The sequence below is a fragment of the Lactuca virosa genome, chromosome 4 (genome assembly GCF_052849685.1).
Source record: "Lactuca virosa cultivar CGN04683 chromosome 4, Lactuca_virosa_CGN04683_v6, whole genome shotgun sequence".
NCBI lineage: Eukaryota > Viridiplantae > Streptophyta > Magnoliopsida > Asterales > Asteraceae > Lactuca > Lactuca virosa.
In genome coordinates this window covers 121,388,852-121,414,254 of record NC_136429.1, presented here as the reverse complement: position 1 = coordinate 121,414,254, position 25,403 = coordinate 121,388,852, and the positions used below count along the sequence as shown (strand labels likewise).

The window sequence follows — 25,403 nt, the reverse complement described above, 5'->3', positions numbered from 1 at the left end:
TTCGATTAGACTATCTATTAGGGTTAATAGGGCTTAATTTTTTTAATATTCAATGTGTCAAGTTGGATTTTGGAATCAGATTTTGCTTACCTCTGAATCAGGTTTGGATTTTGTAACGATTTCGTTGGACGTTGCCAAGTTGGAACGAATTTGAGTTTTCTCAAAGTCAAGCCTGTCAATAACTGTAAAGAACTCACTTTCCCAAACTCGGATAAAGGATGAAGGTTAATAACATTAATTATAGTAAATGCCAATGAGCCCCAAAATTTTGGTTTGAGTAAAGCTCCAAAACTAAATAAGCCGCGCGTGGGTTTGGCCGTCGGTAATTCCCTTTTTCTTAGTATTGCAAAACTGCAAATAATGACCATGTTCAATAAAATGAAACTTGTTCGACTGGAATCAAATAAAATATCAAGGACCATTTTTTTTCATTTTTCTCTAATTCAAAGGGATTGTGTGTTGCGTCAGCTTTATAAACATTCATTTTATATTTTCATGTGTTATCATATATTTCGAGTCGATAATCATGACAGAGCTATGAACCCATAATTTCATGCTGTTTTCATGTTTCGTAGCTTCGGAGAATTAGTTAACTGTTTAAAATTTATCAATATTTATCTTTTTCTCGTTACGTTAAAAGTGCTTCAGGTTGCATGCAATGATTTTTAGTTTAACTTTTAGTAATGTTCAAGAGCCGAGTAAGATTCCAAAATTCAATCTTCTTTTATGCTCGTAGACTGTCTGACTTTAGTCAATTTAACATCCTTTTCTAATCATTATGTATTTTATTGTTTTGATTGTTCTCATGATTAGGCACAAATCTAGTTATTTTTGGTAGTATTTGACTATTTGTCTACTTTTTTTTCTAGAGTTGACTTAGTTGTGTAATATGAAGAAATAGATATTGAGTAGAAGTATTTTTACTTTTGAGTTCCAACTAGGTGGCTCTTATGACTCTTGTGAACTTCTAAGCTTAATTAATTAAGGTTAAGAAAAATAACAACCAAGCAAAAAACTGATCAAAAACTTGTTAACAAAGATTTTGACATAATTTGTCAATGTCTAATAATTTTATGTTGTATGACATATATGGATTTTGTAACAACCAAGTTTATTTGCTCTTATATTCCTAATGTAGTATATTTGCTTTTGTATATACTTGCTAACAAACGGCTAACTAGATCTTAATGGTGAACTAACATGTAGGTCAACATGGGAAGTAAGTTGAAAACTCTAGCAATTTTACTATCCTTGTCTATTCTTGTCTATGCTCCATTATTTTTCACATCAGTGGAGGGGCTTGTTAGGATCAAACTAAAGAAAGTGAAATATAATGGAACCAATTCAGACGACACTTTAAACGCATCTATTACGAAGTACACACAGAGTTTAAATAACCTTGGTGATTCCACGAAATCTGATACCATAGCCCTGAACAACTATATGAATGCTCAATACTTTGGTGAGATCGGCATTGGCACCCCACCTCAGAAATTTAATGTGATCTTCGATACAGCTAGTGCAAACTTGTGGGTACCTTCCTCACAATGCTTATTTTCGGTAAGTTATGTACAATATATATATATATATATATATATATATATATATATATATATATATATATATATATATATATATATATAGAGAGAGAGAGAGAGAAAGAGAGATAAGGTCTGGTGATTACTCTTTTTAAAGTTAGGAATCGTGAGAACATCATAAAAAAATTGAAAATAAAAAATCTAAAAAAATAGAAATGATAAAATCGAGCAAAGTACTAGATCGGAGAAAAAACAAAATTGGAAAAAAAAATTCTGTATCATTAAAATTGAAGCATGGATCATTTTTATGATCCATGATACAATTTTAATGATGCAAAAACTTTTTTCCAATTTTTTTTCTCTACCGGATATAGTACTATGCTCGATTTTCTGATTTTTATTTTTTTTAGATTTTTTTTTAATTTTTTAAGGTGTCCTCACCGAAAAAAGAGTCATCACACACACACACACACACACACATATATATATATATATATATATATATATATATATATATATATATATATATATATATATATATATATTAAAGTATAAATAGGATTATTAATTTTTTTAGATCATTATGGTCACGTTTTCAATCCGTATTTTAAAGCTTATTTTTTATCAAAAAAAATATCTAAATTCATCGTTTTTGAAAAATCACATTTTAAAAAAAAAAAAAATTCAACGGATCATTTTCTATAACAACGTCTTATCAATTAAAATTTAATTAAACTAAACATCTCTTTTAAGTTTTAGGGTATAACTAAACAAGATTGTAATACCCATAATCATCCCAAAGTCCATGCCTAGGTAATATCTTTACCATACATGGTAAATATAACATCTCTTCAACTTAACTCGAACTAAATGTCTTTTGGAAAGCCTTAGCTTGCAACTAGAGTAGTTCATTATTCATCGTCAAAATAGTATTCACAACATCATCCCAATATAAAGTATGACTACAATATTATTCAACTTAACTGGATCTAAACATCCTTAATAAGTCTCACTCCGTCACTAGGAAGGACAATAATTCTTGAATTCATCATCTAAACAATTATTCTAGAGCATATAATTCATATATCAACTTTCAACAGATATTTAATAATTTTAATCAATATTTCTATTAAAATCATGTTCATGAAGGTAGTTATCCACTAACCTGATTTGTGTGGAAGATTCTTTTGAAATCTAGCTCTTCTCCTAACACATCAATTTAGCCCTTTTAAATAGCCTAAATACGAATATTACTATGTTTTAGTATTCGTTTGTATTTATACGCGTTTTATAACTACTCCTCAGATTCCCTAACAATCCCAATGAATACATCGAGATCTATCAAATAAGGAACAACTAGGTAAGATCATATCAAAGGTAGGATCCGTTTGGTATATACAATATAATATTGTTTGGAAAATCTACTTTAAACACCTCACTTAATCTAGTCTAGACATCACTCCCGTAAGTAGATCAATCAGTATTATGACTTGAAATCATTAATAATCATGTTTATAGGTTCGTAATAATGATAATGAACTTAAACATAACTTACACCTAAATCATAGTAAGTGTAGCTTAACTTCCAGAGTTTCTAGAGAAAACCAAGAAGTCGCGGGCACAAACTCGACCGGGAAGATCCTTTTTGTTGAGATCCTAGACATCTCAGAACCTAGCTATAGTATTCAAAAGACTCAGAAAATCCGTGCTTCGAATCAGAAGGGTATCCAGAGAGAAGGGTAAGGAAATGATGTAAGAAATGAACCAATTTTGGCTTCTATTTATAGGAAAACAAAGGGGGCCTGTCGCATCATGTCAATAGGCACGCCATGTCTATGGTCAGCGTGTCTAGCTCTTTGCGATACCACATGTTCGATTCTTATTGGGCCACACCTCTTTACAAGATGTTGAATCCAAAACCGCCATTTGTCGCTATTTTATGGCACCACGTGTCACGCGATTATCGGGACACATCATCGTGTCAGTTTAAGAGTCTAGTCTCTTCTTTGACACATGACGTGCTCTCGGGCCGCCACGTCATCAATCCATGTATTTTTCACAAATCTTCAAACAACCATAAATTTCTCATACGAGCTCCATTTTCGCATACGAGCTCCATTCCGAGTACTACAATTTTCCTTTAGACATCAACACCAAATTCTCACTCTATTTTAAATTCATAGTTTTATAAAGATTACACTGTTAAATTCCGTACAAAAATCATAACTCATTCATATGAACTTCGTGCAAAAATCATATCTTTATATTGATGGATTCGTACTTACGAGATCCTCAACTCTTTTTTACATTTTTTTGGCTAACACTCAACCGATTTAAATTTCAATTTCTATGTCGTGGGCATTAGAGAGAGAAAGAGAGATAGAGAGTGAGAGAGAGAGAGAAAGAGAGAAAGATGACTCATTTTCTTTATAATAAACAAATAAATAATTAGACTAATTAAGTAAGTTGACATAAGGGGTAACCGGGTTACCCCTTCGTTTTGTCAAAGAGGACATGTTCGACCTGAAAAAACCAACTTTATTCCTTTAGAAGTCACAATAATAACTTATGAGACTGAAAACATCGTAACGTAACGCTATAGTGTCATATTCCATATATATATATATATATATATATATATATATATATATATATATATATATATATATAACTTGAAAAAAAAATTGTTGAAAACGTTAGAACAATTGTCAACCATCCATTATTAAATTCTATTTTTTTGAAAAAAATGCAAACATATTGAAATTTATTAATTTTTTATTCTTTATAAAAGGGTATGTATATCGACAAAAAAGTTTTTTTTAATAAATATAGGAATTTTTTTTATTTTTTTATAAAAACTTTCGTCAAGTGTGATTAAAGTGTATCGAATTTTTATTTTAAGTCTTTTATTTATGTGTTATTCACATGTGAATAAAAATATGATACACTTTTATGCATATATGAATAAAGAATGACTTATAATGAAAATCAAATACACGGTTTGTTAAATGTGAACAAAAGACATAACGGTAGATTTCATTAGAAAGTAAAAGAAAAACGTTGTTTTTTAAAAAATTTATTTATATTATATCGATATGAATGTAAATTTGAAAAGAATACAAATTAATGAATTTTGATATATCTAGTTACTTAATAATTGTTTACAATAATGTGGTCGATATTTACTCTCATTTTCTCGAACGTTCTCAATTGAACTTCTCCTACAAATAAGTTCACATAAGAACAAAAATAAAGGTTGAAGACAAAACGAATGTTCGTCACTCATTTTAGATTGCTAAAAATATTCAAATATATCAAAATTTTGTATTTTTTATTCTATATGAACATTCTTATCAATATAATATTTTTTTATAAAATTTGTGATAGTATATATATTATTTACATTACGTATCTAATATTTATTAGAGTTTTATGCAAAAAATCTCATTATTTTAGAAAATTTTTAATAAAACCCTTATTTTTTTAATAGAAATGTCTTGATTATTTAGTATTTTGTTCAAATCGACGAAAAAATATATATTTTTATTCGAACAAAAAATGACAAATTTTCGTATAAAATTAAATAACCAGGACTTTCTGTTCTCTGCATAAAACTATATTTATTTGAAAGAACCCCTTTCTAAACTTTCGTATTTCTGAAAGACTCAAACTTTCATACTTGACAATTGTTACTCCAATACATGCTACTTGCATATTCATAAAAAAAACAATATTTTACATTGATAATTTGTTTACATAAGACTGGATACAAACCGACTATTACAAATTTTTATATGTTACATAACTTCCCAAAATACTATAAGTTATACATATATGATTACTAATTACAATAGTTTCAAACTATTCAAAATCTTCTATCAGTATATAACTATACTGGTTACTAATCTCCTGCAATTTGTTAAACATTGAGAGGGGTAAGCGGTGACGCTTAGTGAGTTCAACAATAGATACAATATAACGTTATGCCATATATATACTTCAATATGGAAGAAGCAAAGAGGAACAAGAAACAACAAAGACATATGTGAATCATGTGACAAACTTTCCATATCAATCAATGATTTGATTCAAAGATATACGATCAATGAGACATGACAATTTCTATACTTGATATACATCAATAAAGCTTCGGCCCAAATGGCACAGAAGACATACACTTTCTGATTTAAACATTTCAGTAGATTGCAGGCTTATAGCCCTGTCTAACCATCTGCCAATGCCATAGAATAGAAGTCATTCTCTTACGGAGACATGCTCTACATGGCCAGAGGCTACGTACCAGTACTGATCACATGGTCAAAGGCATAGCTTTGCTATCATAAAGAGCGGAAATAAAAATAACACGGGAAAATAACCTGGAAAAATAACACTAAAAAGCACATAGCACATATAACACATGACATACAATTGTTCCTATATATTGAACTCACCGTTAAATAACCCGGGGTTAAAATAGTAATTTGGGCGGCACTTCCTTACTATAACTGACTTTTTTCAATGAAAATCGGGAGTTTTCTTGAAAACCGGGTCTTGCGAGGGTTGGACTTCAAACCGAAAAGATAAATTTCTCAGGCTTCTCGGGCACTTCGGGGTGTGTTTCGGGCGTTGGAAATAATCTCGGGGCTTCGGGGGAAGTTGAAATAGTAGAAATATGAGTTTAGGGGTGAAAAAGGGGCATTTTCTAACATTTACTCGGGAGGTCTCGCACCCCTTATATAGGTGCGAGCCTCGGATCCAAAGCAAGAGGGAGGAGCCAGGTAGCAGCGAAGCTCGGACACGCGGCATCAGCAACGAGGTTCGGACGCAAGGGGCAGCTCGCGCGCTTCGGACTTGACACGGAGGTGGCACGCGTCGGAAGACTATTAGACCTTGCATCGCTTGGTTCTCCGGCTCGGACACGCGTCTGCATGCGAGAAGGGCGACGTGGCCGAAGCTGTGACATGCGATTCTTCTCGGTTTTAGTGATTTTCTCGAATTTTGTGCCCCGAACTTCTAAAATCCATAACTTTCGCATACGAGATCCGTTTTTGACGTTCTTTATATGCACGCGTAGGGAAAGTTATGTTCTACAACTTTCGTTTAGACTTCGTCGGCTAATTTTGAATTTATTTTTAGTATTTTTATTTTTAACAAACCGGGACAGGAAAATCCATTAAAAATTCATAACTTCTTCATCCGACGTCCGTTTTCGTCAGTCTTTTTACCGTTGTACTACTAATGACGAGACCTTCGATTCTAGTTTAGGTTGCGTTGGCTAAAAATAACTCGATCTAAAATTCGAGTTTTTAGCTGTCTACTGGTAAGCTGAAACTTAGAAAAATCATAACTTCCTCATACGAAGTCAGATTTGGGCGTTCTTTTTATCAAAATTCTCGATTTAACAGATATTACGACTTTCGTTTAGATCACCAAGGCTAAAAAGTAGTTTATCAAAAACTCACTTTTTACGTCATTCGGCGCCGTGCCGGTTTTGTCGCGGATCTTCTATTGGTCATAACTTATTCGTTATAACTCGGATTTCGATGAGGTTTTCGCCTAAATGTTTCTAACAAGGTTCTTTACAACTTTCAATAATAAAATTTTACTTATTTCAAATTTTATATTTTCGTTAAATTTTGATATTTGTCTAAAAATTGGAATCTCATAAGACTTCCAATATTTTCCGATTGATTCTAAACATAGTTTTACTTCATTTCTAGTAAAAATTATCTGTTAGAACTCAACACTCAAATTTCATATAATATTTCATAATATTATTCACTTTTAAAATTACATAACACGATAACTGAACGTGTATGTTACAAATACCTCCTCCTTTTGAGGATTTCGTCCCCGAAATCATAACGATAAAAATAACTGGGAATATTTCGCTCTTATCTCATTCTTATTTTCCTAAATATAATTTGGGCCTCGATGGTGTTTCCACTTGACGTGCACCAACTCCAAGACATATGCACAAATCATATATTCTACCGTTTGAATTGTTCTCTTCGTCTGACCATCTCATTCTTCAATTCTCTGACTAAAATTTCGTCACTACACGATACATGGTTCTCTGAACCAATCACCTCACTTCGCAGATCTATTTTAGTCGGACTCGATTCTTTACGACCATTAAGGTCTGAACGAAAATCATCTTCTTAGTCATTACCGAAACGAAGGTAATGACATACTCGAACAAAAAACGGAATCGAATACTAGTTTCTTGGTAACCTTGTGACTTTCCCTGATCCAAGTGTGAGTCATGTGCTTCCAGTAGTATAGGCCTCTACTACTATTCACACCTACTCATACTCGTCCCAAGTATTGTCTCGCAGTTCTCCAAGTCACCATTCCAAAGTTTTCACAAAGCAACTTATCACACATGAATGTGTTCAAACAAGTACATATGACAATTTCTCCTAGACTCAACTAGGGATTTCACATTTCTATCAAACATATCTTGGATTTCTTAAATTCACCTTCTAGAATTCTTTTTACGCATATGCTCGATCTAGCATATCCTAATACTTTTCCTAGGTCGAGGAATTTCACTTCCAAATTCTTCATATAAATTCTTTCTCGAGTAGTGTCTACTCTGCAAGACACACTACACCAAAATTTATTCTAGCAGTGTGGAGACAAACGGTTTCGAACTACCTGTATCATCTTTTAACTCATACAAGTCATCATGCATATTTGTTTATTTCATTATCCTTCTATGACATCGTCATTCCGGTATATAAGAAAGTCTTCTTCTCATGGTTGTATCTTTTAAGTCTTCTTCATAGGAGTCTATTTAAAGAAGTCTGCATTATAGCTGCATCTCAGCATGTTCTACTACTTTTAAATTAGTTCTCTTTCATTCCTAACTACAACATCTCTTCTCATACAACACTATGAGTGTATATCTTCTTCAACTAAGCATTCTACCTTACTTGGACAAGTAAGTTACTTAGCCTTTTACCACTAAATCACCTAATTCACCATCCTAATCATGTATGTTAAAGTCGGCTTAACACACAATGGAACTTTCATAAGGATGTGATAGAAGTCAATCATCACTCAGTATTAGCAAATACTAAGTCTGAGCATCCTGTATAGGGTTACTATTCGAACTACATACTACATTAGTTTCGATACTGTCGAAGTATTTATCACCATCTTCGGTTCTTCCTACTCTATAAGTAATCATTGATTCAATCTGGACAGCGGTGGAACAACTTCATCGGTTATGCCAAAACATTCATCTCGTTCGAATGTACTTCGAATACACAACATTCTTCCAACGGTGTTATTATTTCACTAAACATAGTTTGAATGTACAACACCACTCTATAGGTATTAATACACTATTTATGATATCACTTGATAAGTATTATTTTACGATATCCCTCGATCGTTTATCTTTAACATTATCGATGTCGACTATCATAAGTCTTCTTATCACTTCGAGAAGTTTCATATTAGTTCTAACGCATAAATTTTTAAATCTGGAATACATAAAATTTCCTCTTCCATACTATGGTCGGCAACAGACCTTAAACTTTCTCAAGTAATAGCAATATAGGTAAGCAACCTATGGCACGCTGTATTCATTATCATTTAGCACATATTAGAATATAAGGTATATCTCCTCTAATATTCTAGTGCTTGTTCATTTAGGTATTCAACCAAAAGTATACTTGATACACATCGTATCATCACTTAACAATCCATGTTTAAGTCTAGAAATTCTCAAAATTCCTAGTTCACTTAAACTAATTCTCTAAAAATTTTTGAAGTAACTTAATATTTTAAAATACTAGGGTTTATCACTACCCAATACCCCACTTAAATCTTTCCTATGGTTTGTATCCATATACTCCTAATGAATCCGTTCATATATTGAACTTCCAACGGTTTAAGTCTAAATACCAATCTGTGGTATTTAGTTCACTTAAACTATTTCTCTGATACCATGATTGAAAGAACCCCTTTCTAAACTTTCGTATTTCTGAAAGACCCAAACTTTCATACTTGACAATTGTTACTCCAAAACATGCTACTTGCATATTCATAAAAAAAACAATATTTTACATTGATAACTTGTTTACATAAGACTGGATACAAACCGACTATTACAAATTTTTATATGTTACATAACTTCCCAAAATACTATAAGTTATACATATATGATTACTAATTACAATAGTTTCAAACTATTCAAAATCTTCTATCAGTATATAACTATACTGGTTACTTATCTCCTGCAATTTGTTAAACATTGAGAGGGGTAAGCGGTGACGCTTAGTGAGTTCAACAATAGATACAATATAACGTTATGCCATATATATATACTTCAATATGGAAGAAGCAAAGAGGAACAAGAAACAACAAAGGCATATGTGAATCATGTGACAAACTTTCCATATCAATCAATGATTTGATTCAAAGATATACGATCAATGAGACATGACAATTTCTATACTTGATATACATCAATAAAGCTTCGGCCCAAATGGCACAGAAGACATACACTTTCTGATTTAAACATTTCGGTAGATTTCAGGCTTATAGCCCTGTCTAACCATCTGCCAATGCCATAGAATAAAAGTCATTCTCTTACGGAGACATGCTCTACATGGCCAGAGGCTACGTACCAGTACCACCGTGAATCTAAGTCCTTTCACTGATCGCATGGTCAAAGGTATAGCTTTGCTATCATAAATAGCGGAAATAAAAATAACACGGGAAAATAACTCGGAATAATAACACTGAAAAGCACATAGCACATATAACACATAACATACAATTGTTCTTATATATTGAACTCATCGTGAAATAACCGGGGGTTAAAATAGTAATTTGGGCAGCACTTCGTTACTATAACTGACTTTCTTCAATGAAAACCGGGCCTTGCGAGGGTTGGGCTTCAAACCAAAAAGATAAATTTCTCGGGCTTCTCGGGAACTTTGGGGCGTGTTTCGGGCGTTGGAAATAATCCCGGGGCTTCGGGGGAAGTTGAAATAGTAGAAATATGCGTTTAGGAGTGAAAAAGGAGCATTTTCTAACATTTACCCGGGAGGTCACGCACCCCTTATATAGGTGCGAGCCTCGGATCCGAAGCAAGAGGGAGGAGCCAGGTAGCAGCGAAGCTCGGACACGCGGCAGCAGCAGCGAGGTTCGGACGCGAGGGGCAGATGGCACGCTTCAGACTTGACACGGAGGTGGCACGCTTCAGACTTGACACGGAGGTGGCACGCGTCAAAAGACTATTGGACCTCGCATCGCTTGGTTCTCCGGCTCGGACACGCGTCTGCATGCGAGAAGGGCGACGTGGCCGAAGCTGTGCCATGCGATTCTTCTCGATTTTAGTGATTTTCTCGAATTTTGTGCCCCGAACTTCTAAAATCCATAACTTTCTTATACGAGCTTCCTTTTTTTACTTTCTTTATACGCACGCGTAGGGAAAATTATGCTCTACAACTTTCGTTTAGACTTCGTTGGCTAATTTTGACTTTATTTTTAATATTATTATTTTTAACAGACCGGGACAGGAAAATCCGTTAAAAATTCATAACTTCTTCATCCGACGTCCGCTTTCGTCAGTCTTTTTACCGTTGTACTAATAATGACGAGACCTTCGATTCTCGTTTAGGTTGTGATGGCTAAAAATCACTCGATCTAAAATTCGAGTTTTTAGCTGTCTACTGTTAAGTTGAAACTTAGAAAAATCATAACTTCCTCATACGAAGTCAGATTTGGGCGTTCTTTTTATCAAAATTCTCGGTTTAACAAATACTACGACTTTCGATTAGATCACCAAGGCTAAAAAGTAGTTTATGAAAAACTCACATTTTACGTCATTCGGCGTCGTGCCGGTTTTATCGCAGATCTTCTATTGATCATAACTTTTTCGTTATAACTCGGATTTCGATGAAGTTTTCGCCTAAATGTTTCTAACGAGATTCTTTACATCTTTCAATAATAAAATTTTACTTATTTCAAATTTATATTTTCGTTAAATTTCGATATTTGTCTAAAAATTGGAATCTCATAAGACTTCCAATATTTTCCGATTGATTCTAAACATAGTTTACTTCATTTCTAGTAAAAACTATCTGTTAGAACTCAATACTCAAATTTCATATAATATTTCATAATATTATTTATTTTTAAAATTACATAACACGATAACTGAACATGTATGTTACATTATTATAAAATATTCTTTATTCACATATGAATAACACATAAATTAAAAGTCTGATACACAATTTATTCACATTTGAGTAAAAGAAGAATTTATTATAAAAATCAGATACATAGTTTTTTTTACTTGTTTGTAATACATCTGACACGATTTTTTATAAAAAAAATAGTTTTTTTTTTTAATATTATATCGATATTGACGTCCGTTTATAAAGAATAAAAATTAATAAATTTTGATATATATATATATATATATATATATATATATATATATATATATATATATATATATATATATATATATATATATATTATTTTCGATATATGAAAATGTTAAAAATTATTGTCGAGATTCTTTCTCGACTTTTATTTTATGTTTCTTTTGAGTCTCTCACCCCCCCCCCCCCCCCTTCACACACACACATATATATATATATATATATATATATATATATATATATATATATATATATATATATATATATATATATATATATATATATATATATATATATGAAGCATACATGATATGACCAATGAGTTAATGCACATGGATTATTCTACACCTGCAGGCATCTTGCTCTAGCCATATGAAATACGAGTCAAGTAGATCAAGCACTTACAAAGCAAATGGTTAGTTAGTTAGTCTTATCAGTTAAATTTCCTTTTTAGGTATAAGGTTGCAACTTCAACTTGGTCATTGCAGCTTATATATCTACTAACACAATATAAATATCCACACGTAAAAAAATGTTTATGTACTTTGGTGACCACATGCTCAAAATTCGTGTTCCTGTCTTACCTTGTAGATAATCAATCTATACACCCAATAAAGGTTACATGATGTTAAAGATCATTTACTTTAAAAAGGACTCTACTGCTTTATAAAAAAATGTTATTTAGTTCTAATCTTTATTCATGACCCCCTTTCGATATAAGTTCTCCCTTTTAGTTAAAACAAATGTCTTTTTTGTATAAAACTAAGCTTACTTTAGACACCTTATTATTACACTTCTTCAAAATATTGAACAATGGTAAAAGTTACATTATAAGGTTCTAACTTGTCTTGCAACACAAATTACAAGATGCATACAACTTTTCTGTTTATCCGTATTTAATGAGACTTCCACGAGGTTATTAACATGATAATGACCAATAAATATTATATTCTAATAATTATCTTTCTAGATTTCTTTTTTTGAAACGTCAAGCTATCTTACTATTAATTTAATCCTAAACACCACTTATGTCTCCTAGTGAGACTTGAACCCATGACCTTTCATTTGAAAGAGTCACTCCTTATCGCTAGGCTAAAGGCCATGTTGAGTGTATCTGGAACATAGACCAACAAACTTGGTATTTGATATAAATAATATTTCCTTAATCTTGGGTATTTGGAACTCCCGAAGCAAGTTGGCTGTTAAGGGTAAACTTTATTTGGCTTGGAAGTTGCTCGAGGAGATACATGTAATGTTATTTCTTATAAGAGTCAAATCATTTAAAATCATCTATAAAGTATGTTTGATACAAAGCTCATGACATATAGTTTTTTTGTACAAAATATGTTAAAGCAAAAAACCATAAGAGTTTAAAACGTGTACAATATGTTAGGGTTACAACATTTACATCACAACCATAGTTAAGCATGAAGTCTTACTATAGCTAAGTCTTTTCCTAAACATTAAAAAACTTCCATATAAAGTCCTTCACTTCTAAACTTTAGCTCCCAAGCCTGAGATAAGTGACATTTCAAATAATAATATGAAAGACAAATTGTATCGGAGTTATATGGGTTTTAGATTCATCAAGATTTCAAAACTATTCCTAATGATCATTTAAATCAATTTCATGATTCAAAATATATTTACAAAACAACATATAATGGAAATAAATTAAAACTTACTAGTCTCCTTGTCGTAACTCCCAAAATATAGAACAAAATTACACTCTATTAAGGTATCTACGTAAACTACATAGATGGAAGGAATAAATCCAACACATCAAGGTGCATAAATAACCTCTATATTAGGAAGAAATAGATTTAACTAGTTAAGATGCATGGTCCGGACATCTACTTCATGATGGAAGGTTGCATCCTAGAGACTCTATGGTTTCCTTCATTTATGATGTATTTTGTCTAGACAATGAATGCGTTAATGACTTTGACTCAAAAATCAACCAAATCGCAACTTAGCCAAACTCCAATAAATCTTAAGTAGCATGTTTTGTAGTTTATAATAATAACTCATAGCAATGCACTAAAACAATATCAATAGTATTTTAAAGCAATATTCAAAAACTCAATCAAGTTGTAAAAACTTGGTTCTAAGAGAAAATATTGGTTGTCATGTACCTACTAAAAATTCTACATGTACTCCCCTTAAGTGGTTAGGGGGGACTAGCTAAGCTTCCAAAATTCATGTTCCCTTCACTTGAGCCTTTGCTCCTTCAACACTGATGAAATTATTCCATGCATTAATGTGATTTAATTTACCAAGGATATGTATGCATAAGAGTTTCCATTTATATGCATTTATGGGCTTATGCATATTCTTGACAATTAAACAAATGTTTAACATGTTGTCCCACACTTAAATCTATTAATTTTAATAATACAAATTTGAAATTATCTCATTATATGAAATTAATAACAAATAAATAAGCTTTCCAGAAGATGTAACATATTTGTGTTAAACATACACCGTTGGTATAATACTAATCTCATTTTAATCTGCCATGAAACTTGCTAATTGTTTGTAATCATACACTAATCATATCATGGTTATAGTTTATTATCTGATAATTCAACATCATGCAAGTTATATTTTATAGGTTGTGCATTGATTACGTGTTTCGTAACCAAATTCATGTGAAAACTTCAATTAATCATGATTCACATTTAATTATGTACTAATACATGCTCCAAGGGTGATTATATATGAACAATTTGCTAACTTGACTAAACCTTATAAATTAGGGTTCTTGCAATCATCAACTACACCTGAATTAAGACAATATAAATGAAAGATAATTGCATCATACCTTTTTTTCTAGTGTTTAATAATGAAATGCCCTTGGTCTATCTTCTAATTTTTTTTTTCTTGAAATCATACACTCTAAACACCAAGAACACACACATCTCTAGAGACTTTTTTGAGAAAAAATGTCATTAACTTATACGTAATCGGTGCGTTTGAGGGTTCATATGAAGTCAAATTAGTGTGTTGTGCACGTCGAATACGTAGGTAATAGAGTTAATTAGTTTCAATCAACATTTAAGTGTCTAAGTCATCACCGCGCACCCTCAAACACTACTAGAGTGAGGGGGATCGACCTTCCATGCGCCGGTCAACATCCGGTCAACAACCCCATATGTGCCACATGGTCTAGGCCCCTTTTATGTATATTTGAAACAATTTACAACCCATTCTTGAGCCTCTTCCATACATTAGTCATTTTTCTTCAAGTCCCACTCTTTCTTTCTCTTTTTATTTAGTTTTGTAAATGTGATAACTTCTACACTCGGATTCCATTTTCTATGATCTTTATATCGTAATAAATCTTGTCACAAGCCATAGAAAATCTCTTTAAAACTCATTTCCTAATTGTTTCCCACGTTTGAATTACTAAGTCATGAATGTGGGTCTATACCTATTTTTTCCACTTTTGAACCTTAACTAAGCTACTTTCAAACAACCATACTACTTTATTTTAATTCAAAATTTCATATGTATTTTCTTTTTCGAGTACACTCCAACTTTCATTTATTGAGCCTCTTCTCAATGCCTCCAAATATTGAGTTATAAAATTTCAAAGATCCTTCTTCATAACATTTCATGTGGAAACTCAATATTTCATTTCCTTCATTTCTAATTTCCGTTATGTATTTCTTAAATCAATATATATTACGGTGATATAATATTTGTATAAAGTACGAAACGAATATAGATTACTTTTTACCCAAAGTAGTGTAAAAAAGATTCGATGTCCTCGTAAACACGAATCCTCGAATATAAAGAACGCCGATAATAGAGCCCGTATAAAGAAGTTATGATTTTTGCAAAGTCTTTCACAGTGTGATCCTTATAAACTGAAAGTGAAAATAGATTGCGAATTAGCCGATAAAATCTAAATGAATGTTTTTGTTCACATAAACATGAATCCTGGGATATAAAGAACATTGAAATGGAACTCATACACGCACGACACGATTTATCAAAGAAACAAGAAAATAATAGGAAATCAAAGAACTCTCCAAAACCTTAACTACTACAGATGACGTGGTAGCACCAGACGCTGTCACGTGATAGTTGGAAAGACCAAACCCCACATCAACCACAACCTGACGTGGCACCACAGAAGAATGACACATAGGCGCAACAAACATTTCTTCAGCCTGTATATGACTAAAATTTCACTTCAAAACACACACTTTTCTCTCTCGACCTTTTTCTCGCACCCCCGAGATCCGACTTTCTGAGTTTTCGAGCATCTTAGTGAGGCATTGCTATGTTCGAAAGCTCAACAACAGAAGTATTTAGTGTCGAAGTTTTGTCTGCAGAATTTTTGAGTTTTCGCTAGAAAACCCTGGAAGTTGAGTGACACTTTCTATGCTTTTAAGTGTAACTTAAATTAATGTTCATTGTCGTTATTATGAACCTATGAATAAGATTTATCGGTAATACCATTTGTTATATTAATTGATCTACTTACGGGAGTGATGTCTAGGCAAGATCTGGTGAGGTGTTTAAAGTGGATTTTTCCAAACAATATATCTACATACCAAACGAATCCTATCTCTTATATGATCTTATATGGTCATTCCTTATTTGATAGAACTCAATAATCATTGGGATTATTTTTGAATCTGAGATAGTATTAATATAATCTCGAATAATATAAACGGTGATTGAAACTTAGTGATATCCGTGTCTAGGTCTTTTAAAAGAAAAGGCAAAAGTATTCGGTAAAGCACTGAATTAACCACAAGTCTTCCCCATTAAACCAGGTGAGTGCGTAGTTACTTTCATGAACATGATTCTAATAAAATAATTTACTACTTAAAGGATTAAATGTATATTGAATGTGTACTATTTGTATTTTTATGCTAATTGTATACCCTATAATATGATAGTATGGCATGAACAGGAAATTGTATTGGAAGTTGATTACATGTATTGTAGGCTTGTTTAGTTATATACTAAGATTTGTAAAGGATGCTTAGTTCGAAGTAAGACGAATAAGTGAATAGTCTCATTCGGGGTAATGTGTGAGATTAAGTAGATGTAGTAGTCATCCCCTTTCTAGACAACCATAAATGGTGGGTTTGTATCGGAAAACCAGTAGGTACGTCGAGGTAACCTCCCAAATGTAACACTTTATTATTATAGACGGTCTTGTAAATTACGTTACTAGTGTGGACTTATAACCCATATACGTAGATGAAATGGGATACCATATTCATCAAATACTATAATGTTTGGGTTGCCTTTAAATGACTTACATTGGCCAAGTATTCCCTTAGTTATGTAGTTAAACCATTGCTCAAACGATTCATCAGGTAAGGTGATTCTTCAAGATGGCTGGTGAATTAAAATTTATGAAAATTAGTTGGATTGGGTATGTACGGGTAGGTTGTCTTATAGATATCTACGTTGGATTATTTATCCATATTTTCTTTTAGCATTTGTTTTACAATATCATTATATATATTGTTTATCATTCTAAATAACGTAGGATTTAAAAAACCCTATGTGTCTCACCATATTCCCAAACCTGACCCACTCAATTTATATGCATCACAGGTAGTGGCACTAAGGCTGCTGGAACTTGAATAGGACATCGACTAAAATAAGAGACAACCATGTAATAGTATTCATGATTTTATGTCTTCACATTATAACCTATGTTGGGTATTAATTATGACAACCTTAGTGTTTTGTTATTTTGGAACAATATTTGTTATCTCAAAAAGTTTTATAAAAATAAGATTTCCCGCAACAAAGACAACATGCTTTTAATATTAGACTAAAAATTTAATGTGGAATTTTGGACATTACACTGGCCTATGAACATTTGTAATATCTTTTGGGTCATTCCAAGTATTAGTGAAATTATTGAATAATCTTGATCCTCCATGCATGGTGGATATCATTTGTCAAATAATTATTATAGTTATCATGAACAAATAATTTCATTAAGTGAATATCAATATAGGGAAATTTGTGAAGGAGAATGGTTTTTGGCAACCTACTTTTAGTGCAAATCCATATTTTTCATAACCAAATAAAACTTTTTTGTTATGCTTTAAAATATCATGTTATCTTTGTTGAAGAAAATACCAGTTTAATCAAACGTTTTGAGATAAAAAAAATAGTGTTTAAAAATAACAAAAAACTAAAGATATCATAATTTATACCCAACATATGTTACGGCGTAAAGACATAAAGGTCATAAATACTATTATAGGTTTGTCTCTTTATTCACTTGGTATCCTATTTAAATTCTAGCAGCCTTAGTATCGCTACCTGTTATGTATATAAATTGAGTGAGTCAGGCTTGGGAACATGGTGAGACACATAAGATTTTCAATCCCATAATATTATAATAATAATAATGCATATCAATAAATACTGCAAAAAAACATTACCAAGCAGTGTATATATATAGGGTGAGGTTCAATAGAGAACCATAATTAACCAAAAAACCAAGGAACCAATCGTGAGCATCGGAAATCATAACGATCAACGGCCAAGGAAATAGATATACACTTTTACATTGGACGCACACACAGCAGATTATACCAAAAAATCCACCCTTTACAAAAAACTCACCACTTTTTTTCGTTTAAAATTTTTTTTAGGCCATGTTTTTTATCAAAAAAAAAAAAAACCGAATATACCGTTGTTCACGATTTTTCGTCCTCTTTCCATAGAGATCCATGATTCTATATAAAAACGAACTTTTTTTTTTCGAAAAAAACTCATTTCATTTTCTTTAATGAAAAAAGTTAAGGTCTATTTTTTATAGAAAAAAATTAATAAATATATCAAAATTCATATTTTTTGTACTTTTTAAACATAGATTCATATTAATGTTAAAAAAAAAACGATATTTCAGTTCAGATTCACATTGTGAACTTGTTCAGATTCATATTGTAAACCTGTTCAGATTCACATAGTGAATCTCCTCAGATTCACAGTGTACATAATAATAAATCAGATTCACAGTGTGAATCTGAACTGATCGGAGCTTTTTCACATTGTGAATGTTAAAATTTGAAATATTTACAGTTTAGATTCACAGTGTGAATCTACACTGATCGAGTTTTTTTTTTTTTTTTTTTTTTTTTTTTTTGTGAACCTTCTGAGATTCACAGTGTGCATAATAGTAATTCAGATTGATAATGTGAATCTGAACTGTTCGAGATTATTGATATTGTGAATGTTAAAAGTTGAAATATTTACAGTTTAGATTCACAGTGTGAATCTACACTGTTCGAGGTTTTTTTTTTTTTTTAATCGGTGTTGATGTTTATTAATAGAGTACAAAAAACTAATATTTTTGGTATAATTAGTTTTTTTTGATAAAAATAAACTTAAATATTGAAAAAACTAAGAAAATTAAGTGGGTTTTTTTTCGAAAAAAAAAAGTTTGTTTTTTATATATCATCATGGATCTCTATGGAAAGAGGACGGAAAATCGTGAACAACAGTATATTCGGTTTTTTTTTCGATAAAAAACTTGGCCTAAAAAAAACTTTAAATGAAAAAAAAAAGAAGTGAGTTTTGTTATAATCCGGTACATATGCGTCCATTATAAAATTTACAACCCTTCCTTTTGCCGTTGATCGTTTTAAATTCCGACGCTTTGGATTGGTTCCTTGGTTCTTTGATTAATAATGGTTCTCTATTGAACTTTTATATATATATATATATATATATATATATATATATATATATATATATATATATATATATATATATATATATATATATATATATATATATATATATATATATATATATATATTAGCCGTTTACCCGCGCCAAGCGACGGGTGGTGCGAATAGTTTTTTCAAAAATAAGTTTCTAGACACGATTAGTTATTTTATACAAATACGCGACGCATGGTGCAAATAGTTTTTTCAGAAATAAGTTTCTAGAGACGATTAGTTATTTTATGCAAATAGTTTACTGTATCTAAACAATAATCAATAAACGGACATGAAATATTACTATATAATTTGAAAATCTAATATTTTAGAATTGGTATTTCTTTTTACTAACAATTTGTGTGGTTTCATTTTGTTGCACTTATTATTTCATAGTGTTTTTGTTAATTAGTTTATACATGGGTTTAAATATATTTTTTCTTAAAATGTTAACCATAAAAATAAATGATTAATAAAAGTAAAACCAAAACAAATATATTCAACCATCACGTCACACTTTTACTAATTTATCTTCTATGGTTCAACTAAAAAAATAAAATCACAACCTCAAAATCATAATGTACAATGATGAATATATCATACCATTTCTCATTAAAAAATCTAAGATAGAAAGATATATAATGAAAAAAAAATTGGAACGACAAAATGACACACTATTCTTTGTGATATAAACATTAGAGTTTAATTAAAAACCAATAAATTTTTTAAATTAAAAAAGGAAAGAAATAATAATCATCATGTTCACCAAGCAATTTATGTAGTTTTTTAAGGATTTAAAAAGGTTCCCATAACAAAATTTATAGAAGCAAAAACATTAGACTTCAAATATAAATTAACTTGCAAAGATAGTTAATTAGAAGTAATATCATTTAGGATTTTTCATTCTCCGGCTAATAATGTACAATGACATGTATCATACCACATTGTTTCTAAAATCAACATCTAACCTCTATTTGCTCAATGTTCTTACAAAGTACAATACCTAAATAAGATAAAGTAAATTGAAATTAATAAAATGTTGTGAAATAAAATTAGACAGCCAAAATACTCAAATATCAATCAATGGATAAATAGGATAAATGCAAGATAGAGCAATAGCAATGGACATTCATTAAAAGTGCTTTACTTGGGTGGAGTTTTCTACAGAGAAGTGTTTGCCTTCTAGTTTATTCCAAAACTCACTTTCAGGCTTAAGAATAGTGCTCATAGATGCAGTCAAAACATTAGTGGTGTTGTTGTCATCATCTGAAGTAGTGTTAAAAAGTGGATCCAAAGTGTTGTCAATCTTTTATCTGATTCATTTGCTTAGAAGTCATTTTTCCAATCTTTAGGAAATTTAAATTTTTTAATAATAATATGTTCAAAGTATAGGAAGTATTTATCCCCGATAGCAAGTTTAACCTTTTCATAATAGATCCATGAGCTGCATAAGACTGAACCAAATAGTTGTGTTAGTATACTGGAATTCAGATTGAAATTTAGCAACAAACTTTATCAAAATAAATTAATTTTATAGCGTATTAGCAAGCTACTTCTAATTTAGCAACATATATAATGGTTATTTTTTGGAAATTTTGTCATTCTATTTGTTTCAATAAATGTAATGATGGTATTTTGTTCTTTTGGTAATAAAATAACAAAATTGAATTCTATTCACTCTCACTAAAGAATGGTGAAATCCAAATCTGTCACTCAACTCCTTTTGAAAGATAATTATTCTAGAAATAACGCTTGTTTGCAGTTATTCATCGTAATGCTCAAAACAAAAATGACACAACTTAATATCATATCACCAACAAAAATCCTATCTACAATGTTATTTTCTACTTATTTTCTAGAGTTCATTGTTATAGTTTTTTTTTTTCTGGGAAATACTTAGAAAATATGTTTTTTTAATTACAAGGTTATTTTCTTGCCAATTTTCCTTTTGTATGGAAAATATGCAGAAAACCCAATTTCTTAAAGTCCAATGTTATTTTCTAAAGTTGTTTTCGTAATTTTCATTTCTATAAAACTTTTAAAAATCCGATTTTTTTGAAAGTACCATGCTATTTTCGGCATGTTTTCTACCAATTTTTTTCATTAGTTTTCATTTTTTTTCCAGAAAATCCAATTTTTCAAAAGTATAATGTTATTTTATAAAAATTTTCAACGTCGTTTTTTTTTGTAAAATTCTCTCTTTTTTTTTCTAAAAAAGAAGTAGAAAATTCAATTTTATGAAAGTACGATGTTATTTTCTGCATGTTTTCTAAAAAGTATTTTGGTTATTGTTTTTTTTTTGGAAGATATGCAGAAATCCCATTTTCTATAATAGAAGGAAATTTTCTGCATAATTTCTAATGTTTTTCTTTTGGCAATTCGCATCTTTTCCTAGATAATATTATATAAAATAAACATTTGAGTGAAAAAATATTCAAATACATTAGATAGATTTCAAACCTTTTTGTTCAAGCATTTTAGTTCTTCAGCTGTAGCCTGACCTCTAACCATGTCTTGGCTAAAAAATTATTAAAAAGTGAAGCTAATATACAAACAAAAAACATTGAACAATTTAAACCAAACCTCAAACGTGATTTTGTTTTCTTTCCTTTCGTATTCTACATCCTCAAATTTGAATGACAGGTTCCCGGATCTTCGCTAGGTGGTGAAAGAAAAATATAAGCTTCAAAGCTCCCATCTGTTCATCAGCTATAAAAATTTTCACAATCAACAACAATTTATCTAAAAAGAATTCACCAAAAAAAATTACCCAATTATGTAACTCGATTAATAAGAATGTTATAACTTTCCCCTCATGGTGGAGAGTATCATGTTGGACAAGAAGTACAACTCTTATGATTACAACTTTACCCCTGATGTTAATGGCCCGAAACTACAATCTACATTAATGAAAAAAAGTAGAATTTTTGAGGTTTTTTTTTTGGACGAATTTACCCCTGTTGTTGGGATTTTTCTATAAGGACTATGCAAAGCCTTTGTTGATGATTTTTCCCTTGCCCCAGATTCTGACTTGCCCTTGATGTATGCAATTTCTTCTTTACCTTGCTGCTTACATGCGCAGTGCTACAAGATCCAACACAAAGTGTGCAAATTCAAGCTGATATCCAGTCCTAAAAATTGTTAAAAAAAATATAAAATACAATGTCATCATTATCTTATAAACTCCACAAAAGAAAGATTACCTATTTGAGGTCAAATTGCCAGAAAACTTCAGTTATCAATATTCAAATATGCCATTTCAAGAAATCCACCACCAACCTATGTTTGAATAGGTCTGCGAGAAAAAGTTATATAAAGAAACAAAATAATTACATGAGAATAACATGGAATCACCTATGGTGTGGAACTCTTAGCGAAAGCTGCAAAATTTATGGTTTATAGTGGGTTTTTCTATATCCCAAACACTTATTGATCAAGAAAGAAAAAAACAAAAACTCTTGCTCACAGAAGTAGAATGAAACAAACAAAAAATCTTACTGGGGGTTGGCTTTTCTTGATTTTTTCACAAAAGAAGAAAGAAACAAAGAGTAAGACAACAAAAACATAGAGGCACATACTTTCAAACGAACACACACACATTTAGGGTCAGTTCAGAGCAGGGGAGGAATCATATGCACGTGAAATGAAATGATTGGCAATCATTTTGTACCAAGAGATTCATTGAAACGAAAATCAACACACGTTAGTAAGTCACATACCTCATAAAATTACAAATATTTCCAAACTTTTGGGCTCGAGCCATAGAAGTCCTATACGGTAAACCATGAGTCAACTGAGATCAGAAAATCAAGATATGATGAAACAGAGAACACAAATAGGTGAAAGTCAAATCGAAGCACAGAGAGAGTTGAGAGTGAGAAAATCAAAGCACACGATAGGGTTTCTATGGGTTTTAGTGGGATTTATTTTCTTTTTTCACGATCTAGAACGAAGGAAGCAACATAAGATACATACCTGAATGAAAGCTTTAAGCATCCTACAAATAAACTCCAGCTACAAAAGAATGCTCTGAACAGATAAATTTCAACAAAGAATGCGATAACCTTTGCTAGATTTTTGGCGAGAGTTGTTCTCTATAGGCGATGGCATGCTGGCCATAGAAAAGATAGGGTTTATGGAGAGGATAAGGAAAAATTCGATTGGGGTTGCTCTTGGAGAGGGTGACGAATGGTGGTGACGGCTGGTAGAAGGCAAAACAAATCGACGACTGATGATGATTAAATAGAGGTGAACGATGGTGAGATAGTGGATTCGAGGCAGTGATGATTCTAGATTTGTGGTGGGAGTTGTTCGTTGTAGGTGATGACATGGTGGTGATGGAAACGACAGAGTTGTTTTGAGAGGCTAAGGTAGAATTTGATTAGGGTTTCTCTAGGAGAGGGTGATGAATGCTGGTGACGTGAGAAGAAGTGGAGAAGTTATATAAAGCGTAGTTGGTATTAGACCGATTCATTTGGGCTAAAAGTGAGGAATACCAATTCAAAGGTTGACTTTTTCAATTGTTTGACCGGATGAGATCTATTTTTTTTGGAATGCATAAACTTGTTGTACATGATACACTAATGGGTTATACCTCTTAATTTTCAGCCTTTGACCAAATTTGCATAATAAGGAGTATATATATATATATATATATATATATATATATATATATATATATATAATCCAATTTAAATATCTATAAGACAATATAATCATACATATCCAGCCTAATCGATTCTCACAAATCACAATCAACAATCATCTAAAAGAATCATCTTACCAAATGAATCGTTTAGAACAGCGGTTTAACACACAGTTAGGGGATTCCTTGGCTGGTATAAGTCATAAAGGAAAACAAAACATTAAGTATTTGATAAATATGGTATTCCATTTCATTTACGTTGGTGGGTTATAAGTCCACACTAACAACATAATTCACAAGAATGTCTAGAATAATCAAGTGTTGTCATCTTACTCTGGTAGATGACCTAGACATACGTACTTGTCTGATATGGATCCACTATTTTTGGCTATCTGGAAAGAGGAATACTACTGCACTCCGCTTTAATCTCACAACTTACCCCACAATGAGACTACTCACTTATTCAACTTACTTCGAACAAGGCATCATTTACATGCCTTAGTTTATAACTAGAAAAGATTACAATATATGTAATCAGCTTCCAAAATAATTTCCTATTCATGCCATATTATCATAATATAGATTATACATTTGGCATAAAATAAAAATAGTAAGCATTTAGTATATATTTAATCTTTTAAGTAATAAATATTGTTTATTAAGATTATGCTCATGAAAGTAACTACGTGTTCACTTGATTAAAGGTGGAAGACTTTCAAGTAGGTTAGATCTTTGTCTAACACTTTTAATTTTCCGTTTAAATAACCTAGATAAAAATATTACTAAGTTTCAATTAACAATTATATTATTCGAGACTACATTAACAATATCTCAGATTCCTTATTAATTCCAAAGAATACTAAGTTCTATCAAATAAGGATTGACCAAATAAGATCATATTTCCATTTTGGTATATAGATATACTGTTTTGAAAATCCACTTGTTAGAACTCACTAAGATCTTGCCTAGACATAATGCCTGTAAGTAGCTCAACCAACAATATAATTAGAATTATAGATAAATATTATTTATAGGTTCATAAAGATGACAATTAACACAAATATATGATATATTTAAAAGCATAGTAAGTGCA

The 25,403-nt window shown here is 31.2% G+C and overlaps 1 protein-coding gene across 3 annotated transcripts in view; it reads left to right on the top strand.

Annotated features, from left to right (window-relative positions):
- Positions 1-588: 588 nt before the first annotated feature.
- LOC145107291 (aspartic proteinase A2-like) overlaps positions 589-25,403 on the top strand; it is a 28,979-nt gene continuing 4,164 nt past the window's right edge. For 2 of the 3 annotated variants that reach the window (XR_013707804.1, XM_079044144.1), the window contains exons 1-3: positions 589-698; positions 1,207-1,560; positions 12,305-12,365. Coding sequence is in view for 2 of the 3 variants with exons in the window: in XM_079044144.1 (XP_078900270.1) it covers positions 684-698; positions 1,207-1,560; positions 12,305-12,365 (430 nt within the window). In the remaining variant the exon portion in view is untranslated. Of the gene's footprint in view, positions 699-1,206; positions 1,561-12,304; positions 12,366-17,536; positions 17,645-25,403 lie in introns of those variants that run through there. The other variant, XM_079044145.1, reaches the window with a different exon arrangement.